This window comes from Rhinolophus sinicus, chromosome 18, assembly GCF_057876585.1.
Source record: "Rhinolophus sinicus isolate RSI-liver-muscle chromosome 18, RSI-T2T, whole genome shotgun sequence".
Lineage (NCBI taxonomy): Eukaryota > Metazoa > Chordata > Mammalia > Chiroptera > Rhinolophidae > Rhinolophus > Rhinolophus sinicus.
Window position 1 is genome coordinate 12,118,207 of NC_142518.1, and position 20,265 is coordinate 12,138,471.

The window sequence follows — 20,265 nt, forward strand, 5'->3', positions numbered from 1 at the left end:
TGTGGCTGTTTTCAGTATTTGACCAGATGAACCTGTATATATAGGTTTTTGTGTGACTATAAGTTTTCATTTTTTTAGAGTAAATACCCAGGAGTAAGATCGCTGTGTCATAGGGTAAGTGTATCATTAACTTTATAAGAAACTACCAAACTATTTTTCAGAATGGCGGTATCATTTTGCATTCCCACCAGCAAAGTATGAGCATTCTGGTTGCTCTACATCATAGCCAGCACTGGGTATTATTAGTGTTTTTTTTTTTTTTTTTTAATTTATTTCTATTTTTTTATTTTTTTAAACCATTCTAATAGATGTGCAGTGTTACCTCATTGTGATTTTAATTTGAATTTCTGCTTCCTGAAATCCAGTCTGGGGAAACTGGAAGGGAAAAAAATAGTTAACTCACCACCAGTTTTGGTGGTACTTTAAACTCTGATTTTCTCAATCCCCTTCTGCTATTTACTTTTCAAAGTCCTTGTGTTACTTAGTGTTGTGTTTTGCTTACCACTGGCCCCAGCACCAGAAGGCTAGCTGAGAGGCCAGCCCCGTCCAAGCTACCTCCCTCTGGTGCTATTGGGCATTGAGGTTTCAGGGACCAAAAGTGGACAGACACCTTAAGTACTCACTACCAAACAGATCTACATACATCGTCATTTTCTCAGTCTACTCCCAAACCCAACTGCTTTGCCTAGATTCTAGCATATTTCCCAGCATGTGTCATGATCAATGATAGGAGCTGCCAACTAGAATTACTTTTCCTTGGTAGCAAATGGAACTGTGGCCAGCTCCAGGAAGCTTGTGATATAGCACAGGTTTGCCCGCAATGCCAATTTCTCCCTTGTGAGGTAACCAGCTTTCTCTGTCCCATCTATCTTTCCACTGTTTGCTACTACGGTAGACTAACCGAGGTCCTGGTTTGGGTTCCCTCAGAAGCAGACCCTTAGACAAGCATTTGAGAGCAAGAAGTTTATTTGGAAAGTGAAGGCAAACCCAGTAAGGGAGTGGGGAACTGAGAAAGGAAGGAGAAACAGCCAAGACAGCTAAGAAAGAGTAAGTCTAGCCTGCAGAGGTGAAGAAGCCACCGTTTTTCAATCAGAGCAGACGGGCACTTTTCTCTACCCACTCAAAAGTCTAATTGCAGCATTATAATTAGGACCACAATTCATTCTGATTTTTACTTCACTTCTCCCATTTCACATTCTCGTTAAGTACTGGGAAATATACCTGTCTACAAGAACACCCTCTTCTCTCCTTCACCTCGTTTCTTCTGGCTGCTCAATCATCAGGTCTCAGCCTGGGCATCATTTCTAGAAGGCCTTCCCTCATCCCCCTTTGTAGGATGGGGCTTTTCTTCTGTGCCTCCTTTCTGTCCTGTTAGAGATTTTCATGCTTTCATTTATTCATGTAATAAATACCTATTATGTGCCTGGCACTGTTTTAGGTACCTGGAGCTTATATTCCAATAGGGGGAACAGGTTTTAATTTTTCTTTTTATTATAATTTCTGATAGCACAGTGCCTACCACATAGGGGGTGCTCAATAAAAATATGTTGAATTGAATAGAAAAGCACAAGGTATCTTAGTTAAGGATGATTTGGTTTGCTATGGCTTTTTCTGGCTGGGGGATGGGGGGTATTGAGCTCTCATCTTTAACATTGGCTATTTTCATATGGTGATGTCTCCATTGAGAGATAAATTGACCAACCTTGACTGCTAAGGGTATAATTCTGTTAATGAGTGAATTTGGAACCGTTAACATTACTTTGCCCATTATTTTTTTCCGTTTTTTCAGGCTAAGAGGACACATTCTTGCTCAGCTGGAAGAAAGCCAGAAAACATCTGAGTAGAGGCTGGAACCATCATTTTGCAAACATACGAGGTGCTGACTGAGGCAGTATTGTGTAATGGTTATAAGTAGGGGTTCTAAAATCAAAGTGCCTGGGTTCAAATCCCAGCTCTGCCCCTCATTTACTGTTTGACCTTGGGCTATATAGTTCCTAATGCTTAAATGGGGATAATAATAGTATATACCTCATAGGATGGTGTGTGGACTAAATAAGATTAACACATGTAAAATTAACAACTGCCTAGAACACAGTAAGTGCTCAGTAAATGTTACTATCATTATTGTGATTTATTCACATACATCAATGCTGATTCATTTAACAATTGGAGGCTGGCTATAGGACTCTCTGTGGTACTCAAAGGAGCATTTTAGTATTGTTTGTACAATGGAAAAATACGGTGTTCTTCATTTTAAGCAGATTCTAAATTTTAGACAAATCACATAAAGGGCACAGGCAATCCAATTCATGATCCAGAATCTGGCCATTAAAATAACTACCTAAACCATGAGTTCATTCTCTCCTCTTCTTTCTTTCTGTGATTAAACAAATATTTGGTGAGTACCTCTTATGCATTTGGTGCTAGGACTGCCGAGAAGAATGAAACGGATCCTTTCCCTTCAGGATTACACATGTAAAAGGACAAATTATAGTGCCCTTTGGGAAGTTCTGTAATTGGACACACATATGGCTTTGAGTGCCAGAAGACAGAGTGACTAACTCCCCTTTGGTGATTCGGGAAAGGCGTCACACAGAGGAGGTGACATTTGAACCACTGTATCTAGACATAGCCATCATCTAATCATTGTAGATTGAATAGGTATTTGGCTGGAAACGCAGCCATATTGTGACATTGTCCACTGTTTTTCGGGAGCCTGGGTAATTATGCTATCATTTACAATGTGTGTGGCAGCCTTGTCAGGTCCTAGTCTTGGATTCCCTGCCATGGAAACCTGTACGGTTGCATTGTCTCATAATGAGGACCTCTGATAATATTTAATATGCTAATAGGAGTAGAGAAGCCCAGAGTTGCCTTTCCAGTTATTTTTAAGTGACTCCATTAGATTAAATAGCAAGCTAGGTAACTATTTTACTGGATCTCCTGTGGCCCTCAATTGCAGAAAGGAATTGGCTAAAGAGCAGTTTGGGTGGGGTTATGAAATGATTATGGCTGGAGTCCTTGAAATTCTAGCTCTCGTTGCCTAAGGCCGTATGTTGTATAAGCAGCTAGGAAGAGTTTGGGTGGAAAATTGCTGTCAGTGCAGCTGCAGTCAGTGTGAGACTCTGGGAACAAGATCACCCCTGGATTGTCTCATAAGACAGCAGAACTGTGGCTGGTGGCATCCAGTACTGATATTGGCACTTCGACTTTTCTAGTGTCTTCCTCTTCTTCCTTCTCAAACTCAGCAAAATTACAGGTCAACTTTCCTTTTCCTTCCTGCTGATGGAAGTAGGTGAGTCTCCCTTTCACAGATGGGTTCTCCATCAAGCAACTAATTGAGTAGCTAGAGGAATAAAAACGTCATATAAATAAATTTGTAGCCCAGCACCCAGTGGCTGCTCCCTTAAACCCAAGTGTGGGGGCAGAGCCCCAGAAAGCAGTTTCCAGGCTCTCGGCCTCACATAGACAGGTGCTGGCTCAGGTAGTAAATGGCCAACTGTGATTGCATGGCCATCAGCTGTGGCTAGTTGGCCGTCAGCTGTAACCAGTGAGCCATTGGCCACTAATATAACTGCTGTGGCTAGGCTAGGAGAAAGAGGAAAAAGAGAAGAATGGGGGCTAGCAAGAAGATGGCAGTTGGGCTGGCAAGCGTGGGTGGCGGTTTGCGGACAGTGTGGATCCAGCCTCCAGTGAGAGTATAGTGCCGCCAGAGAGAATATAGTGGTATGACTCCCCTACCTATGGCTCCGTGGGTGTTCCTTTTTGGCCTCACCATATCCTGCGTTCTTGTATGGGGAGCGGGAGCAGAGACCCCGCAGGCCTCCCTGCACGACACCAAGCCTTCTCAAGTCCTAGGGAGGAATGTTTAGTGTTCTACTTCCTTCTCTTAATTGTACCCAGGTTACTATAATGTTTCCTAAAAATCATCCTTGGTTGACCTAAAGAGTCAGCCATTGAATGCTTTTTTGCCCATCTTTACCAAAACTCTTGTTATATTTTGTACTGATGCAGATTATTTATGCAAACAGCGGCCCGGTCCAGCCTGTACAGAGCCTGGTCCCCTTGGAAGCAGTCATGTGACCGCAGCCCATTACTGGAGCACATCCCTTTATCTCTTAGCCCGGAACAGGCAGGGCAGGGTTGGGGCAGACAGCTGCAGCCCCCCCCACCCCCACCCGCCACGCCAGCTCAGCCTCTCCCAGATCTGAGGCTCTGGGCTTGCCTTCCAGGCTGAAAGGCAAAGCAGCCGTGGCCCGTTCAAATTATTTCTTTGCGTGCGTAGGTCTGTGTTTATTTCTTGATTTATTTAAGCTGGAGCTCGCCCTGCAGGGAGCTGCAGAGATGCAAGATGTGTGGAGTGAGTGTGTGTATGGAGGGGGGTGCTCCAGAGAGAGCTGGAATTCTACCTCTTTCAGACCTTTGCATTCCTCATAGAGAAGGTTTTTTCTCATTTTCATTTCTCTTAAAACATCTGGGGTGAGGAAAATCTCTGCACTGGCTGAGCAAAAGAAACAGGTAATATGTTTATTTGTTCTTAGGTATTTTGGGGAAGCAGAAGTCTACATTATAAAACATATATTGTGTAGCAACAGAACAGGGAACGCGCACTCTTTGGAGTTTATTTTATTGCTATGCAATTTCTCAGAATGATTTTTCTGAAAGATGCTGATTGCAGATCACTTACCATCCATCATCTTAAAAAGGTGTACAGATGACTTTGCAACCTGAAGGGTTGTGGTCTGTTTAAAATGAATGTGATATTTGGAAAAACTCTGTAGTCACTTTGGTGAGAACTACAAAATTAGGGAAGAGATACTTTGAGAAACTCTTCTAGGCCCTTTATGGGGTGTTCCCCAAACCTTGCTGTACAACTTCATGTTCAGAAATCTTCCGTTAGCTCCCTTGGCCTCTTGTGATCTATCACAGAGGACCACAGGGTTTCCATCTATCTAAGAAAGGGAAACAATTCCCTGCAATGTTCAAGAATTCTTTTTAATGATTTAGTGCTTACACACATTGACCAGATTGGATCCTGAAACCAACGCACAGCTAACCTTTTAGCAGACAGACCTTTTTGTTCTTTAATGATTAAACAGAGTGGGTCTTCGGTTCTGCCACTAATCAGCTGTGCTACGGAGTACGGTATTTTATTTCTGAGTCTCAGTTTCTTGATCTGTAATATGGGAGTGATGATACCACTTTGAAGGCTGCTGTGAAGATTAAGTGGAATAATACAAATAGAAAGCATGCACTGTGCTGGGTAAATAGTAGTCCCTTAAAACGTAAGTAATGGTGATTTTCACTATTATTATTACTGGTATACCGTGTTTCCCCCAAAATAAGACCTAGCTGTACCATCAGCTCTAATGCATCTTTTGGAACAAAAATTAATGTAAGACCTGGTATTATATTATATTATATTAAAGACCCGGTATTATATTATATTATATATATTATATAAGACCTGGCATTATATTGTATTACATTATACTGTATTATATTATACGCGGTATTTATTTTATTATATTATATTATATTATATTATATTATATTATATTATATTATATTATATTATATATGTTATACAAGACCTGGTCTTATATTATATTATATTATACCCGGTATTATATTATATTATATTAAAGACCGGGTCTTATATTAATTTTTGCTCCAAACGATGCATTTGAGCTGATGGTCCTCCGGTTAAGTCTTATTTTCGGGGAAACACGTTAGTATTCTTTCAGATCTTAGTGCTCTCAGGGGAAAGAGCCCATTTCTTGTGGATCTACAATTATCCCACAACCTGTAGACACCCAAAGGATGTAGTCTCTGGAAGGTCCCAGACAGTGCATTCGGAAGGAAAATTTGAGTAAACACAAGTTTCGTTTCAATACTCTGCCACAGGGGGTACCCACCCATGCACAGCCCCTCCTACCTCATCAGCTAAGAAGAATTACTCTTTGTTCAAGGTGGCTTTTTCCACTGCTGAGCTCCTCATTATTCCTCAGTACAAGTCTGTAAGATATGTGTTATTATCCATAATTCCTTATGCGAAAACTGAGGTACAGAGGAATTAGTAACTAGCTGAGAAGCATTTCAACTGGTTTGTCTGACTTCTGAACCCCAGACTCCACTGGGCCAGCGTTAGGCAGTTAAGACAATAGATGTTTTTGAGATGCTTTCCCTCAAAAGGGTCCCCTGCTAGGCTGTTTGGGAAACAGTGGACACTATAGCTCTTTCATAGAGATTCACAGTGTATTGCAGGCTCAGAGGAGTCCTGCAGTAAAGAATCTTGTGTAATCCTACTTCTCCTAAACTTATTTGCTGGTGGGACCTTTCTTGCCTTATTCCGAGAATTATAAACCACATACAACTACTCTTCCATAAACACACTTTGGAAAACTTGGCACCAGGCCATGCTGCCTCCTGATTACAATCCTGTCTGATACAACAACAGATCCCCTCAGACACCTTCTGGTGGTCAGTTTCCTCCCTTTTTCTATCTTTTCATCTAATGAGACCCAGAAAGAATCACCAGCTCAGTGTTACAGATCTCCCCTTGTTCATTTAGGACCCCAGACATAAGCAAATGCTACAGTGTTTTAGTGGAATGGTGGTGGTGGAAATAGCCTCTCTAGCATGGTCTGCCCGGGACTCCTTTACCCGACTCTATGCCGCTTAGTTATATTTAGGCCACAGATATCAGGCTATGGAATCCCTGTTTTGATGAATACCAAAGGTAATGCAGCAGTGTGAGCCTGAAGAGGTATCTGTCCTTCTTGCTCGTGTCTACGCAGTCCAAGGGGGCAGAATCAGACCTTCCTACCTAATTCCCACTTTGGGGGCAGTGGTGGTAGTTGATTGACTATGGGTGCTAGATTTGGGTTCCTTAGGGCCAGAGCTAGAGTAAGAATGTCTCACAAAAGCTGAGTTTGCTCTAGGAAAAGCTGAGTTTCTAGCATGGGAAACCACCCAATTCACATCTAGAATGCCAGAGATAGAATCAAGGTCAAGGTGGTTGAGCCAAGGTGTGGGAGTTCAGTAGAGATGCACTTTGAAATAAAATATAGACTGAATAAGAACAACTTTGGGAGACTGGACTGGGCTGCACTTGGAGGGTGTTTGGTCGCCGAGGTTAGCTTGGCTCCAAGGACTATCTTTTGTTCTTTGCTTGTATTTGCACCTTGGGAAATGAAGTGGTTAGGATGAAAAGAACAACATCAAACAGTTCCACCCTCCAGTTCTCCCCCCTCACCACACACACACACACACACACACACACACACACACACACACTGGATACCTTTTAGCAGAAGCCTTAGAAAACTTTCCTTTTGCAAATTATGAGTGTCAGGCCTGAGTCACTATTTTATGTTTATGCTTTGAAACCATCCTCAATATATACATATGTATATGTTGGTAGGGGCAGCAGCTCTGGGCAAGCTTCAAGCTTTTATTGACAAGAACCACCTTTTCAGTGGTTCATGGCACTGACGGTGGCATCCTTGGCTGTTTGTGACTGCTGCAGAAGCTCCCCACCTCGGGAGCCTGACCGCTCCCTTCAGGCCCCAGGGAACCATTCAGAGACTTCTTTAGCACACTAGATGCTTTTCTAATGCTGACAGAGGGCAGGAAATGGAAGAAATTTAGGTTTTCCCAAATGAGGGAAAATCCCCAAATCATGTTTATCAGTTTTGCAGCCAGCCAAAGATATCCTCAAAGGCACATACACTGTTTAAAAACTTGCTTCCCCCTCTGCCTTTAAATGGGTGATTACAGTCTAGGTTGGGCAGTGTGTGGGAGTAGTTAAGCGGCACCTGACCTCAACCAGCTTTTGTTTTGGCGAGAATTAAAATATGTTGACACTCTTCTTTTTCCTTTTTTTAAAACGTGTTACCTGAGGGAGAAAAACAGTTTAGAAATAACTTGCTTAATTATTGTTATTTAACAATGTAAAAGTTCTAATAGCAAATTTTTTTTTGTAAAAACCAAAGAACACTAGAACAATTCTCATTTCTTTCCAGCATGATTTTAAAATTTTCTTTAAAAATGGATGTATAAGTGCTACTCATTTTCTGGTTTAATAAAAAGTTTATAATCAAATAGCCTGCATCTGTGCACAAAATGACAGACTAATAATGATTTTTAGTTATTAATTTTTAAAGGACTCTGGTTTAGAAACATCCATCCCTTTATTCATTCATTTAGCGTTTATCAAACACCTGCTATGTGAAAGGCACTGCGTAGGTGCCAGAGATTCAAGGAGTGTTTAGAAAGAAAGATCTCCAGGGAGCTTACAGTGTAGCACACATATACTGTCGTCTGCTGCTTTTTGCTTCTTAGTGAATCTTATACATGGACTTTCGTTTGTTGTGTAATGAATTAACTGAGAGGTAGCTGAGAACCAAATGCCTTTGGAAAGATATTGCTTTATTTATGGATTTTTCTGGGGGAAAAATTGAGATTGATATATATCACTTCCGATTGATACCGTGCTAAGGTCCTGCCTCTTGGCAAAAGTTAAAAACCGAGAGACAGGTTGGTGGAAAGAAAAGCAGGTTTCTTCTGAATGCCGGCATCTGGGAGGATGGTGACTCCTGTCCAAAGGCCACCTTCCCGTTCCTAGACGGGGCAGAAGATCCTATAGGGACACAAGAAGAACAAAGGAAAGGGGGAGTGGGTCAGGCAGGTCTGAGGGTCAGGCAGGTCCGAGGGCGGCCATCCTTCCTGGGGTCTGGTCTGGTTTAAGATAATGTTATCTCTGGACTCCTGGACTCCGGGCTGGGACTGGCCACCGCGGCCTGGGGCTTTCAAATCGGATTCCGGGCGCCTGAGGATTAAGAAATTGCCCTTCAGGTTAGGATTCTGTTGATTAAATGGATTAACGAGGTACGGGTAGCCTTGAGAAAGGGAACAGAACAGAGTTCTTTCGTTAATCAGTGAGGGGAGAAACAAAGAGGAAGCAGCTGAATATAAGGGCAGATCTAACTGCAAACTAGCTAGGCCTGACTACAAATGGCTACATAGGGGCCTATGCGATGAGTCAGACTGCAAAGTAAGTCTAATTACGTATTGATTCCCAAATTTCTCCCTTACACTATCATTGAACTAGTTTGTTGCCTACTCAATGCCCAACTCTTACGTATTCATACAAAGGGGTAGAAAAAAAGCATAAATATGGAAGTGAGGCCCAAGGAAGATATAGAGAGCAGTGTTTCTCAAAGTCCTCTGAAGGGTTCATTTTAATTATAGATCTCCCCCCCACCCCCCGCAATCCAGTACTGGCAGCAGAGCCTGGGAGTCTGCTTTTTTGAATACTCTCCTCTGGTAAGTCTTGAGAGACTCATGTTGGAGACCATGAATCTAGGCACTGGGAGAAGGCCAGAGGATCCAGATGAAGTACTTCAGAGGCTGATGAAACCCCAGCTGAGGTGTTCTCATAGACACTGCTGATACCCTTGGAGAAATTTCTGAGTATGGAGAGAGGGCAGGCGATATATAAATGGTGCCCCAATTTTGAAGGAGGAATATGTCTCTGTGAGTCCCCAAATGATGTAGGGGACTTTGGAGTGAGTGAGTGCTGGGATTGTGTCTCGTGAGACCGAAGAATGGAAACACGGACCCAGGAGAGGCAAAGAGTTTTAAAAAGAGGATAGTTTATTGAAAGCAAAGGGTCCGAGCTCCCGAGCGAGAGGGGGTCCCGAATGGGGGTGCCCCGTGACTGAGGCAAAAGCTCTTACCTTTATACCTTCCCTTGCCTGTTTGGGGAAGGGGAGCTGTTTGAAGAAGGGAACTGGCTCCTTCTAATGACATTCATCTACCAGGTTTGTTCTGCTTGCCCATCCTGAAGGAATTAGCAAAGTAACCCACTCTTATCTATCAGATCAGCTCCGTTTGTCAGGCCAGAAGGAATTTTATGATTAACCTCAACTCCTGGAGCGAAGGAGTGATTTGAAAACCTGAAGTTTTAGGATATGGCTGCCTTTTGTTTATTCCACCAGGGACCTCCCTGTCTACCTAGGGACATGCTAACTATCCTGTATTAATCCCCCTGAAGACGGAACCCTAACTGCTGTTAGGGAGTAGGGGCGAGGACGCTCTGGCTACTTCAGGCCGAGGAGGGGCTTAGTAGGGAGAGACCGGCAGCTAGGGCTTGTCCAGAGGTCTATCTAAGGGTCCCCGGTAGATAAACAAGCCCAGATGAGGATGTTGTTGTCCTGTAGGCCATCGTAGCTAACCAGTGGGCAGTCTGTAAGCTGAGACGCATTGTAGGTAATACCTATAATAATGGATCAAAGAGAAATGAGAAAAGTTTCCTTAAGTCCTGCTAAACTGGGAAGCCAGGAAATAAGGAAGGCAAAGAATCTTGTTTTCAGTTTAATATTGGAAACTATATTATGGATTTGTTGAACTTTATCTTTAATTAACTGTGAATTATCAGAGAGATTGGAACAGCATAACCCTTTAAACTTTGTATATCCTTGATTGTGTTTGAGACGTAGATAATCTATGGCAGCTCTGTTTGAGAACTATTTCTCTGACCTGTCCTAACTCTTGTCTTATGGCATGGATAGCCAGTAAGGTAGATTAAAGCACTGGTTGGAGTAGCCAGTGAAACTTTCTAGTATTTGGGTGAGAGCCATTAGCTCAGCTAGTTGTGTGCTGGCTACAGAGGGAAGGTTTGTATTTTTTAAAGATATTATGTAGAGTAACTACAGTATATCTAACCTTCTGTATGTTATTTTTTATAAAAGAGCTCTCATCAGTGAGGAGCGTCCAATCTAGGTTGTCTAGGGGTGTTTCTTGTAAATGTGTTCTGGCAGCATATGTTTGTATTAAAACTTACTGGCAGTTAATTCTTTTTCTGTCTCTGGCAGGAACATGGCAGGATTAAGGATGGAGCCGGTCTGTATTTGGATAACAGGACCTTTTAACAAGAGGGCCTGATGCTGCAGGAGGCGGCTATCAGTGAGCCTCTGACTCTTATCAGCATCTAAAAGCCCTTGAATGTGGTGTGGGTTGAAAAACGGTTAAGTCTTGTCCCACTGTGAGCTTGGTGGCTTTGGGAACTAGGAGGGCAGCTGTAGCTGTGGCCCTGAGGCAAGCTGGCCAGCCGTGTGCTACAAGGTCTAGTTCCTTATTTAAATAGTTCTAGAGTCCTTTTTCAGTTTAATTTGTTTATTTTACATTTTCTTTAAGGTATAGACCAATGATAAGAAACAGGCTGAGTAAAATGAGCCCAAATCTGGGGGCTGTCTTTATCTTTACAACCAAACAGTTTTTAGAGGAAAAAGATCCAGAGTAAGTAAGTAGTTGAGCCAGAAAAAATGGCTTCTGTATCTATTAGGAAATTAATAGGCTTACCTGCCACGTCAGGGTCACCCGCAGTTTTACCCCCTGTGATGAGAATAGCTTGGGAGCCACCAGGAACTTAAGGCCCAACAGTGATGACAGCCATTTTTGGGGAGGGTGTTGGTCCTTGCTCCCTTCAGAACAAGGGGTACTCTCAAGTCTGTACAGGGGGCACGGCTGTTTTGGAGGACTAGGACACTCATTCCAGTGGTCTGGGCTTCCACATCCAAAGCAAGCTCTTTATCCAGCGCTTTCTCTCTGGGCCTTTTGGGGTGTCTTGAGGTGGCTTTAGTCCTGGGTTGTCTATAACTGTGGCCAAAAGTCTGGCCTATCTCTGGTCTTATGCTCTGGTCTCACTGTTCCTTTATTCCTCGTTTTTCTGTCCTGGTTGTTAAAGACATTGAAACAAATGCCTGTCCTTTTCTAGGATCTGAGCCTCTTAATCAGGGATGTAACAGTGGGTCAGAACGATTAGAATTCCCTGCCAGTTAGGGAACAACATTAGGCTAAGCTTCCTTATATGGGCCTATAGCTGATACCGAGGAAAGCACATGAACTGTAGCAGTTCTACAGTGTAAAAGTTTACTTAACTATTAGTAAAACTTAGTTTTTAGATTTAATTTTTGAGTAACCAAGGACCTGATTATGAAAATATGAAACATAGAAAATTATTTTGGTGACGTATATAATCTTTGTTTTTTTTAGGTAGAAAACTTTTTCATAATGCCAGTAGCAGACCAATAGTCTAACAAACTTTATCTTAGTAGAGAGAGAAAACTTAACTTTTATTTTGTACCAGCTTACTTTTGAGATTTAAATGTATTTAGTTAATTGCATTTATCTTAACCATATATAAAACTCTCAAAACTTCTCACAAACCTACAACTTTCCCAGTCCCTCTTAGTTTGTCTCTTTTCACTCATTTAGAAATAACCATCTTTAGGACAAACTGTTTTCTTTCAGTATCTTCAAAAACGTATTTCCATACCTTGTACCATTCTTGAAAACACACACCATTTTCTTCCACGTTAGAATCCATAACCTTCAGAACCTTAGTTTTTACTGACAACCAAAAGCAAGCAATGAGACTTCCACTGGCAAATCCAGGAATATATTTGGCAACCTTTAAAAGCATAGGCTTTTGTAATAAAATATAGGATATATTTATTAACAGATCTTAATTTCTCTCTTAACATTCTTGTGACAAGAAGATAGAAATAGGTGAATTTAGACCTACCTAATAATTAACACCTCAGCATTTTGTTATTTTGACATGCCTAGATATTTAATCTAAGCTATTTTCTTGACAAATTCTGTAACAGAGATAACATGACTTTGGTACTCTGGGACTCCAATCTAAAGGTGATTTCCCTTATAATGAATCCCACTGTGGGTGGTCCCTGCAGGTCTTAGAGCAGCAGAGTAAGGGGTCTGGCTTAAGAATTAGCTGCTTGGTTTGTTGTTGTTGTTGTTGTTGTTTTGTTTTGTTTTTAACTGGGGGGAAGGGGAACAGGACTTTATTGGGCAACAGTGTGTACTTCCAGGACTTTTTTCCAAGTCAAGTTGTTGTCCTTTCAATCTTAGTTGTGGAGGGCGCAGCTCAGCTCCAGGTCCAGTTGTTGTTGCTAGTTGCTGGGGGCACAGCCCACCATCCCTTGCGGGAGTCGAGGAATTGAATTGGCAACCTTGTGGTTGAGAGCCCGCTGGCCCATGTGGGAATCGAACCGGCAGCCTTCGGAGTTAGGAGCACAGAGCTCCAACCGCCTGAGCCACCAGGCCGGCCCCAGCTGCTTGGTTTTTAAAAGTCCCACTTTTTTCCTTCAGTTGCCTCAGCCTCAGGCATTCCTGTTTATAGGTGGATTAGGATATGGGTGTATGTTGAAGGGTCCTCCTCAGGAGAGGAGGATCCTGCTGGACGTTCCTTTGGAGGAGTCTCTTTAAGAGGGGTCTCCTTAGGGAGAGTCTCCTTAGAAGGAGTCTCCCCAGGAGGAGTCCCTTTAGGAGGGGTCTCCTTAGGAGGAGGGAAGCATGAGATCCCAGCCAAAAGAGCTGGGTCAACTCTACGTTTCTTACAGATCTGGGTTGTCGCTCAGGGCAAAAAAAGCCCAAACATATGGAACTTCTGACCATTTGCCCTCCTGTCTGCAAAACAGGTCTAGCTGCATGATAGTATTGTAATTAATACTTCCCTCAGAGGGCCAAGTCTCCCCATCTTCCAATGAGTATTTAGGCCAAACTTCTGTGACAGGATGAAAGAACAGCAGAGACAAGGAGTCATCCTGCTGGCACCCTCATGGGTACTTGGGCTGGGAAGGGACCAGAGGCTCCTTTGGGACCCACCATAGAGTTGCCATCATCAGGATCCGCAATTGCTGCCAAGGGCCATTCACCTCAACCGTACTGTCTTTGGACTTCACTCCACCCAAGAGAGAAGGCAGTTGGACTGTGGCCGACATTCCTCCAGCTCAGTGCAGGAGAGGATCAACCAGAGCCCTTCTGCAAGACCTGCCCTCTGAGTCTTGAGACTGGCAGCTGTGCTTTTCACATTTAAATGGCTGATGGAGGCCTGCTGTTTGTGTGACAGGACAAAGAGACAAAAATTATGAAGGCCCATAAGGTAGGCAAGTAGAAAAGCACAGATAATATTTACCTCTCCTTCAATCCTGGACGAGCCCCCAAATGAAGGAGGAATATGTCTCTATGAGTCGCCAAATGATGTAGGGGACTTTGGAGTGAGTGAGTGCTGGGATTGTGTCTCGTGAGACCGAAGAATGGAAACACGGACCCAGGAGAGGCAAAGAGTTTTAAAAAGAGGATAGTTTATTGAAAGCAAAGGGTCCGAGCTCCCGAGCGAGAGGGGGTCCCGAATGGGGGTGCCCCGTGAGTGAGGCAAAAGCTCTTACTTTTATACCTTCCCTTGCCTGTTTGGGGAAGGGGAGCTGTTTGAAGAAGGGAACTGGCTCCTTCTAATGAAATTCGTCTACCAAGTTTGTTCTGCTTGCCCATCCTAAAGGAATTAGCAAAGTAACCCACTCTTATCTATCAGATCAGCTCCGTTTGTCAGGCCAGAAGGAATTTTATGATTAACCTCAAGGCCCTGTTACATTATGTCCTGGAGCGAAGGAGTGATTTCAAAATTTGGAGTTTTAGGATATGGCTGCCTTTTGTTTATTCCACCAGGGACCTCCCTGTCTACCTAAGCACATGCTAACTAACCTGTCTCAATTTCAAGGTTGAGAAAAGAGTAGATGCCAGAAGCCACAGCCTTATAAGCCTGACATGACCTGGGGAAAAATTTTGCTCCAAACAGATGGAGTCAAAGCATTTAGAGGAAAATGTGATGCTCACTAGGTGTCGTCATCATGGGTTCGCTAAAACATCTCTATTAGAGATTGTCAAACTTTGCAGCATATTAGAATCATCTAGGGAGTTTAAAAAACTCTGATGCCCAACCCCACCAAATACCAATTACATCAGAATCTCTGGGGAGGGGGCCCCAGAGATTCTGATTTAATGAGGTGCTGTCTGAGCATTGAGAGTTTTAAAAGCTCCCCAGTTGATGCTAATATGCAACAAAGTTTGACAACCAATTTGTCTACATGACATTAGGCAAGTTGCTTGACTCCCTTGCACTTTGTATAAATCCTAGGTAATTTTAAAGGTCTCTCCCACCTTTAAACTTGTACAATTCTGTTACTAAAAAGCATGCCAAACTGATTTCCTTCCTTTCTTCCTCCTTCTCTTCCCTCCTTTCTTCTTTTTCTTCTTCTGCTGCTGGGATAGCCTGGAATGTCAGGGTGTCAAAGTATATATCTGAATTTCATTAAAATATTTAGCGGGCTGGCCCGGTGGCTCAGGTGGTTGGAGCTCTGTGCTCCTAACTCCAGAGGCTGCTGGTTCGATTCCCACATGGGCCAGTGGGCTCTCAACCACAAGGTTGCCAGTTCAATTCCTCGAGTCCCACAAGGGATGGTGGGCAGCGCCCCCTGCAACTAAAATTGAACACAGCACCTTGAGCTGAGCTGCAATTGAAAGGACAACAACTTGACTTGGGAAAAAGTCCTGGAAGTACACACTGTTGCCCAATAAAGTCCTGTTCCCCTTCCCCAATAAAATCTTTAAAAATAAAATAAAATATTTAGCAAAATTTCTGAGGAAATCTCATAGATAAATAAGATATTTATGATGGGTGAATTTACCACCTACCTGCACAAATATGCTCCAAGGGTTGTGAATGTAATGGATCTGGGCTAACCCTGAAGAATGGTTTGGAGTGAAATGCCACAAGGGTTTGTTTTGCCCTTGGAGCTGATCTTATACCATTTTTTTATGCAAGATGTAGATAAGAAAGGTATGTAAGAAATACCTACCAAACTGACAACCCAAAGTTTAGGAGGGTTAATTAATTCAACACACAAAAGAATTAGGCTTAGCTCTCTGATCAGAATATCTGCTTATTAAGGTTATTATTGTTTTAAAAATAGTTCCATAATATTTTGCCCATTTAGTTTTCCCCTTTCTTTAGATGAGTTGAAATTTTGAAGCTTTTAGTGTAGTGCTAATGGAAAAATAGACATGCCCGGTAGGGTCACAGGGCAGTTGTTCTCTGACTTTGTTCCTATGAAGAAATGCAACTATATTAGATCAGGCTGGTTTGGAGCATCGCAAAACCAAGGAAATGTGGGGGTATAAACTACTTTTACTCCCACCTTCTAGATCCTTCTAGGTGGGCTAATAATTAACAAAGACAGATTAACAGGAAAAGTCAAATTTTAATACATGCCTGTGGGGGAATTCACATAAGCATGAAAATTCCAAAGACAGTGAGGTAAAATTGAGTATGTATGTCATTTTGGACAAAGGAGAAAGGGGCGGGGGTGGGGGATTTGAGATTTCAAAGGAAGTAGGCAATTTACAGGTAGTTGAGGAAGAGCGGAAAACACAGGGTAGGTAAATTTTTGCTAGGCAACGTAGAAACAATGGGGCACAGGAGGGGTCTGGTAAACTGGCTTCTGCTTGGAATCTTCTTAATACTAAGGTTATTATGCTAAGGTTTCCTTCCTGAAGCAGGTTTTTTCTATCTCAATCTCTTAGGCCGGAAAGAGGGGAGGGTCAAAAAATTCTGAGTCTTTTATTTTTTAGTAATCAGCTTAACAGTCAATATCCCCAAAGGCAAAATTTTTGGTGCCCTTCAGAAACACCCAAAAAAGCGATGAGGAAAGAAATTTTGTTGAGAACTCACTGGGTGTGATTGTGGAAGATCAGTTTAGCAGTTTAATCTAGCTCATCGGAAGGCTTGGTGAGCTAGCAGAGGGTAGTTTTGGAGGGGTCTCAAAAACACCTGGAGCGCTTTTGTAAAAAGGGCACTCCCGCAGATTTTGATGCCTTTTGATGCGCCAGGCCTTCCTCCTTAAAAACAAGTGCCCCAACTGATCTTGAGAAATATTGTCAAAGGACTCACTTTAATTTGAATTTTGGCATAGTTGTCTAAATATGTTGTTTTTGTCTCATAGTCAGTCTCCACTTGTGTTTTTCAAAACCCGGATACATTTCATTATTTTGAGTTGAAAACCCAAACAGTTAAATGATGTCAGTTAGAAAATTGTACGCTCTTACATTTCCATTTTCCTTTTCATTTTTAATGCTGTATTTTCTACATTCCTCTATCTGACTGAGACATGAGGAAACTATAATTTATGTGTAGCAGAAAAGCAGTCGATAGCTGCTCTATTGCTACTGCTGTGCTGTGGAAAATAAAGCAGGATTATGTTATGTCTGATCACTTTCCACATCACATGATGAACAGCAGTTGAGAAGAAGCATAAAATGAATCCTGCCGAGCAGCCCTCAGATAACTTGTTGTTAACGGGTGCTTTCCTCCTTCCCTCCTGTGTCTTCCCCATCAGGATCTCTGACTAAGTGGCTCAGCTAGGAGTGGCACTTCACAGCATAAAGGAAGACATTCTAAACACTGTCTTGAAATAAGAAGTTGAAGCTTTTGTGAACACACGCAATTTAGAAGAAATGGGCTGTGCCACTTCCTCTTCAACGAAAACCAAGGAATCTGATAATGGTGAGTACTAGGAATGTGCCTGTCTTCCTGAAGGAAAAGGGAAGAATGAGCCAGAATATCTCTCCTCCTTTCTCATTTACTCACACGGTTGGTTCTGGAGCTGCCCTGTGTGATTTTGCACAAGGCATCATCCATTAAACTGAAGGCTAAATATTGGGATAACATCGAAAACTATCTTTAGGAAGATGTAAGTTTGAATTTATGATGTATCTTAAAGTATTATCAAAGAGATATTTTATGTTTGATTTGATTTCAGTTGGAAATGTACCAATATAAAATCTCAATTTAAAACTCAGTGGCAGGGAACAAGAAAGCCTCTGTAAATTTATATCTGTTTATTTAGTAGACTTATAAATAGCTATATTCATACCTATGTAACATTTAGTAGCATCATTGAATTTTTATTAGATTTTATAACTCAGTGATCAGATTATTTCTTATAGCTATTCAACACAGAACTTTATGAGACTTGTCTCATGGTTTTAGAATATTCTAGGTAGAATTTGGGAAATGCTGGATTATCTGCTTCCCCCAAAGAGTGTTGTTTCTAAATAGATGACATGCCCCCCACTACCTCCATATAATTAGAGGCTTAAATATTTCCTTTATTTTGAACTGAATTTCTTTCTCATAACTACTAGAATCTAGTTGAAACTCACTTGAATGTTTAAGGAACATAGTCTCCACAAGCAAATTAGAATAAAAAACAAACAAGCTGGGACAGTTATGTGAATAATTTGCTCTTAAACTCCATTCCTTTGTTGTCTAGGTTATAGATAATTTTCATGATTTCTTTTCCGCATGTTGGTTTTGGAAGTTTACTCAGGCTTAATATGGAGAGTTTGGGATGCAGAGTGTCCCGTACTAATTAGTGTGGGATGCTTTCCTTTGGGAATCAAATGCTGTTCTTGTGCTTGGTGAGTTAGCAAGCTAATCTCCGACAGTAGGGACACAGGAAGGTGCACTAACTCTCAAATCGGTAAACACATCATGAGATAAATCTTTCAAAATCTCCAACTGAACTAATTCCATAGTAGTAATTTATTATAAGAGAGTGAAGAACACTGTTACCCAATAAAATTAAAACAAAACAACAACAAAAAAACCACCTGAAATATTAAAAAAAAAAAAAAAGAGTGAAGAGAATATCTTTGTATATTTAGGATTACCCAGAGTCCTTTAAAGTTAGCCAAATTTCTTAGATTTCAAAAAACAAAAAAACAAAGCCAAGCCCAACTTGTAAAAGTAAATTCTCTCTTTTTGAAACATTTTCAACTTTCAAAAAAAGAATAAATTTTATTGGAGAATATTGGGGAACTGTGTTTTTCTAGGGTACATCAGCTCCAAGTTCGTTGTCTTTCAATCTAGTTGTGGAGGGCACAGCTCAGCTCCAAGTCCAGTCACCCTTTTCAATCTTTAGTTGCAGGGGCACAGCCCACCATCCCATGCGGGAATTGAACCGGCAACCTTGTTGTTGAGAGCTCGCGCTCTAACCATCTGAGCCTTCAGGTCACCCCATTGGCAGCTCAGCTGCAGCTCGTTGTCTTCAGTCTAGTTGTGGAGGGCGCAGCTCACTGGCCCATATGGGAATCGAACCGGCAACCCTGTTGTTCAGAGCTCACATTCTAACCAACTGAACCATCTGGCTGCCCCACATTTACAACTTTTAAAATGTTGCATGTAAATGGAGTTATCACCTTAGATTTTTGGATTGCTTTTTCAAATAATTTGAGGTGAAATTCACTAACATAAAATTAACCATTTCTTAGAGAATAATTCAGTGGCATTTGGTACATTCACAGTGTTGTGTAACCACCTCTTCTGTCTAGTTCCAAAACATTTTCATCACTTCAAAGTAAAATTCCTTATCTATTAAGCAGTTTCTTCCTATTTCCCTCTCCCTCCAGCCCCCGGCAAATACCAATCTGTATTCTGTCTCTATGAATTTGTCTATTCTGAACATGTCATGTAAATGGAATAATATGCAAAGTGCCTTTTGTGTCTGGCTTCTTTCTCTTAGCATATAATGTTTTTGAGGTTCATCCATGTTGTAGCATATGTCAGTACATCATTACTTTTTAAGGCTGAATAATACCCCATTGTACATGTATACCACATTTTGTTTATCCATTCGTTTGTTGGTGGACATTTGGGTTGTTTCCACCTTTTTGGCTACTGTGAATAGTGCTCTATGAACATGAGTGTATGTGTACTTCTTTGAGTCCCTATATTCAATTCTTTTGGATATATACCTAGAGTGGAATTGCAAGGTCATATGGTAATTCTATGTTTATCTTTTTGAGGAATACCAAACGATTTTTGTGGATTGCTTTTTAAAAATAGCTTTATTGCAATATAATTTACATACCACACAATCACAAATTTACAGTGTATAATTCAGTGGTTTTTAGTATATTCACAGAGCTGTACAAGCATCACCACATTCAATTTCAGAACATTTTCATCTCCCCACCCCACCAGCAACCCATTAGCAGTCTCCCTGCCCCGCCCCTACCTCCTCAGCTGTAGGCTCAATAATTTACTTTCTGTCTCTATAGATTTGGGCTGTTCTGGACATTTCGTATAAATGTAATCAGACAATATGGAGTCTTTTGTGTCTGACTTCTTTTACTCAGCATACTGTTTTTGAAGTTTATCCATTTTGTAATATGAATCAGAACTTTATTCCTTTTTATTGCTCAACAGTATTCCATTGTATGGATATGCCACATTGTACTCATCTATTCATCAACTGATGGTCGTTTGGGTTGTTTCCACTTTTTTACTATTGTGAACAATGCTACTATGAACATTCATGTACAGGTTATTGTGTGAAT

At 41.6% G+C, this 20,265-nt stretch overlaps 1 protein-coding gene across 1 annotated transcript in view; it reads left to right on the forward strand.

The window, feature by feature from the left end:
• Nucleotides 1-20,265, forward strand: part of PPEF1 (protein phosphatase with EF-hand domain 1) — a 105,931-nt gene that overhangs the window by 3,332 nt on the left and 82,334 nt on the right. The window contains exons 3-4 of the mRNA XM_019755387.3: nt 1,790-1,876; nt 17,262-17,428. Of these exons, the coding sequence (XP_019610946.2) occupies nt 17,380-17,428 (49 nt within the window). The 5' untranslated portion in view covers nt 1,790-1,876; nt 17,262-17,379. The remainder of the gene's footprint in view (nt 1-1,789; nt 1,877-17,261; nt 17,429-20,265) is intronic.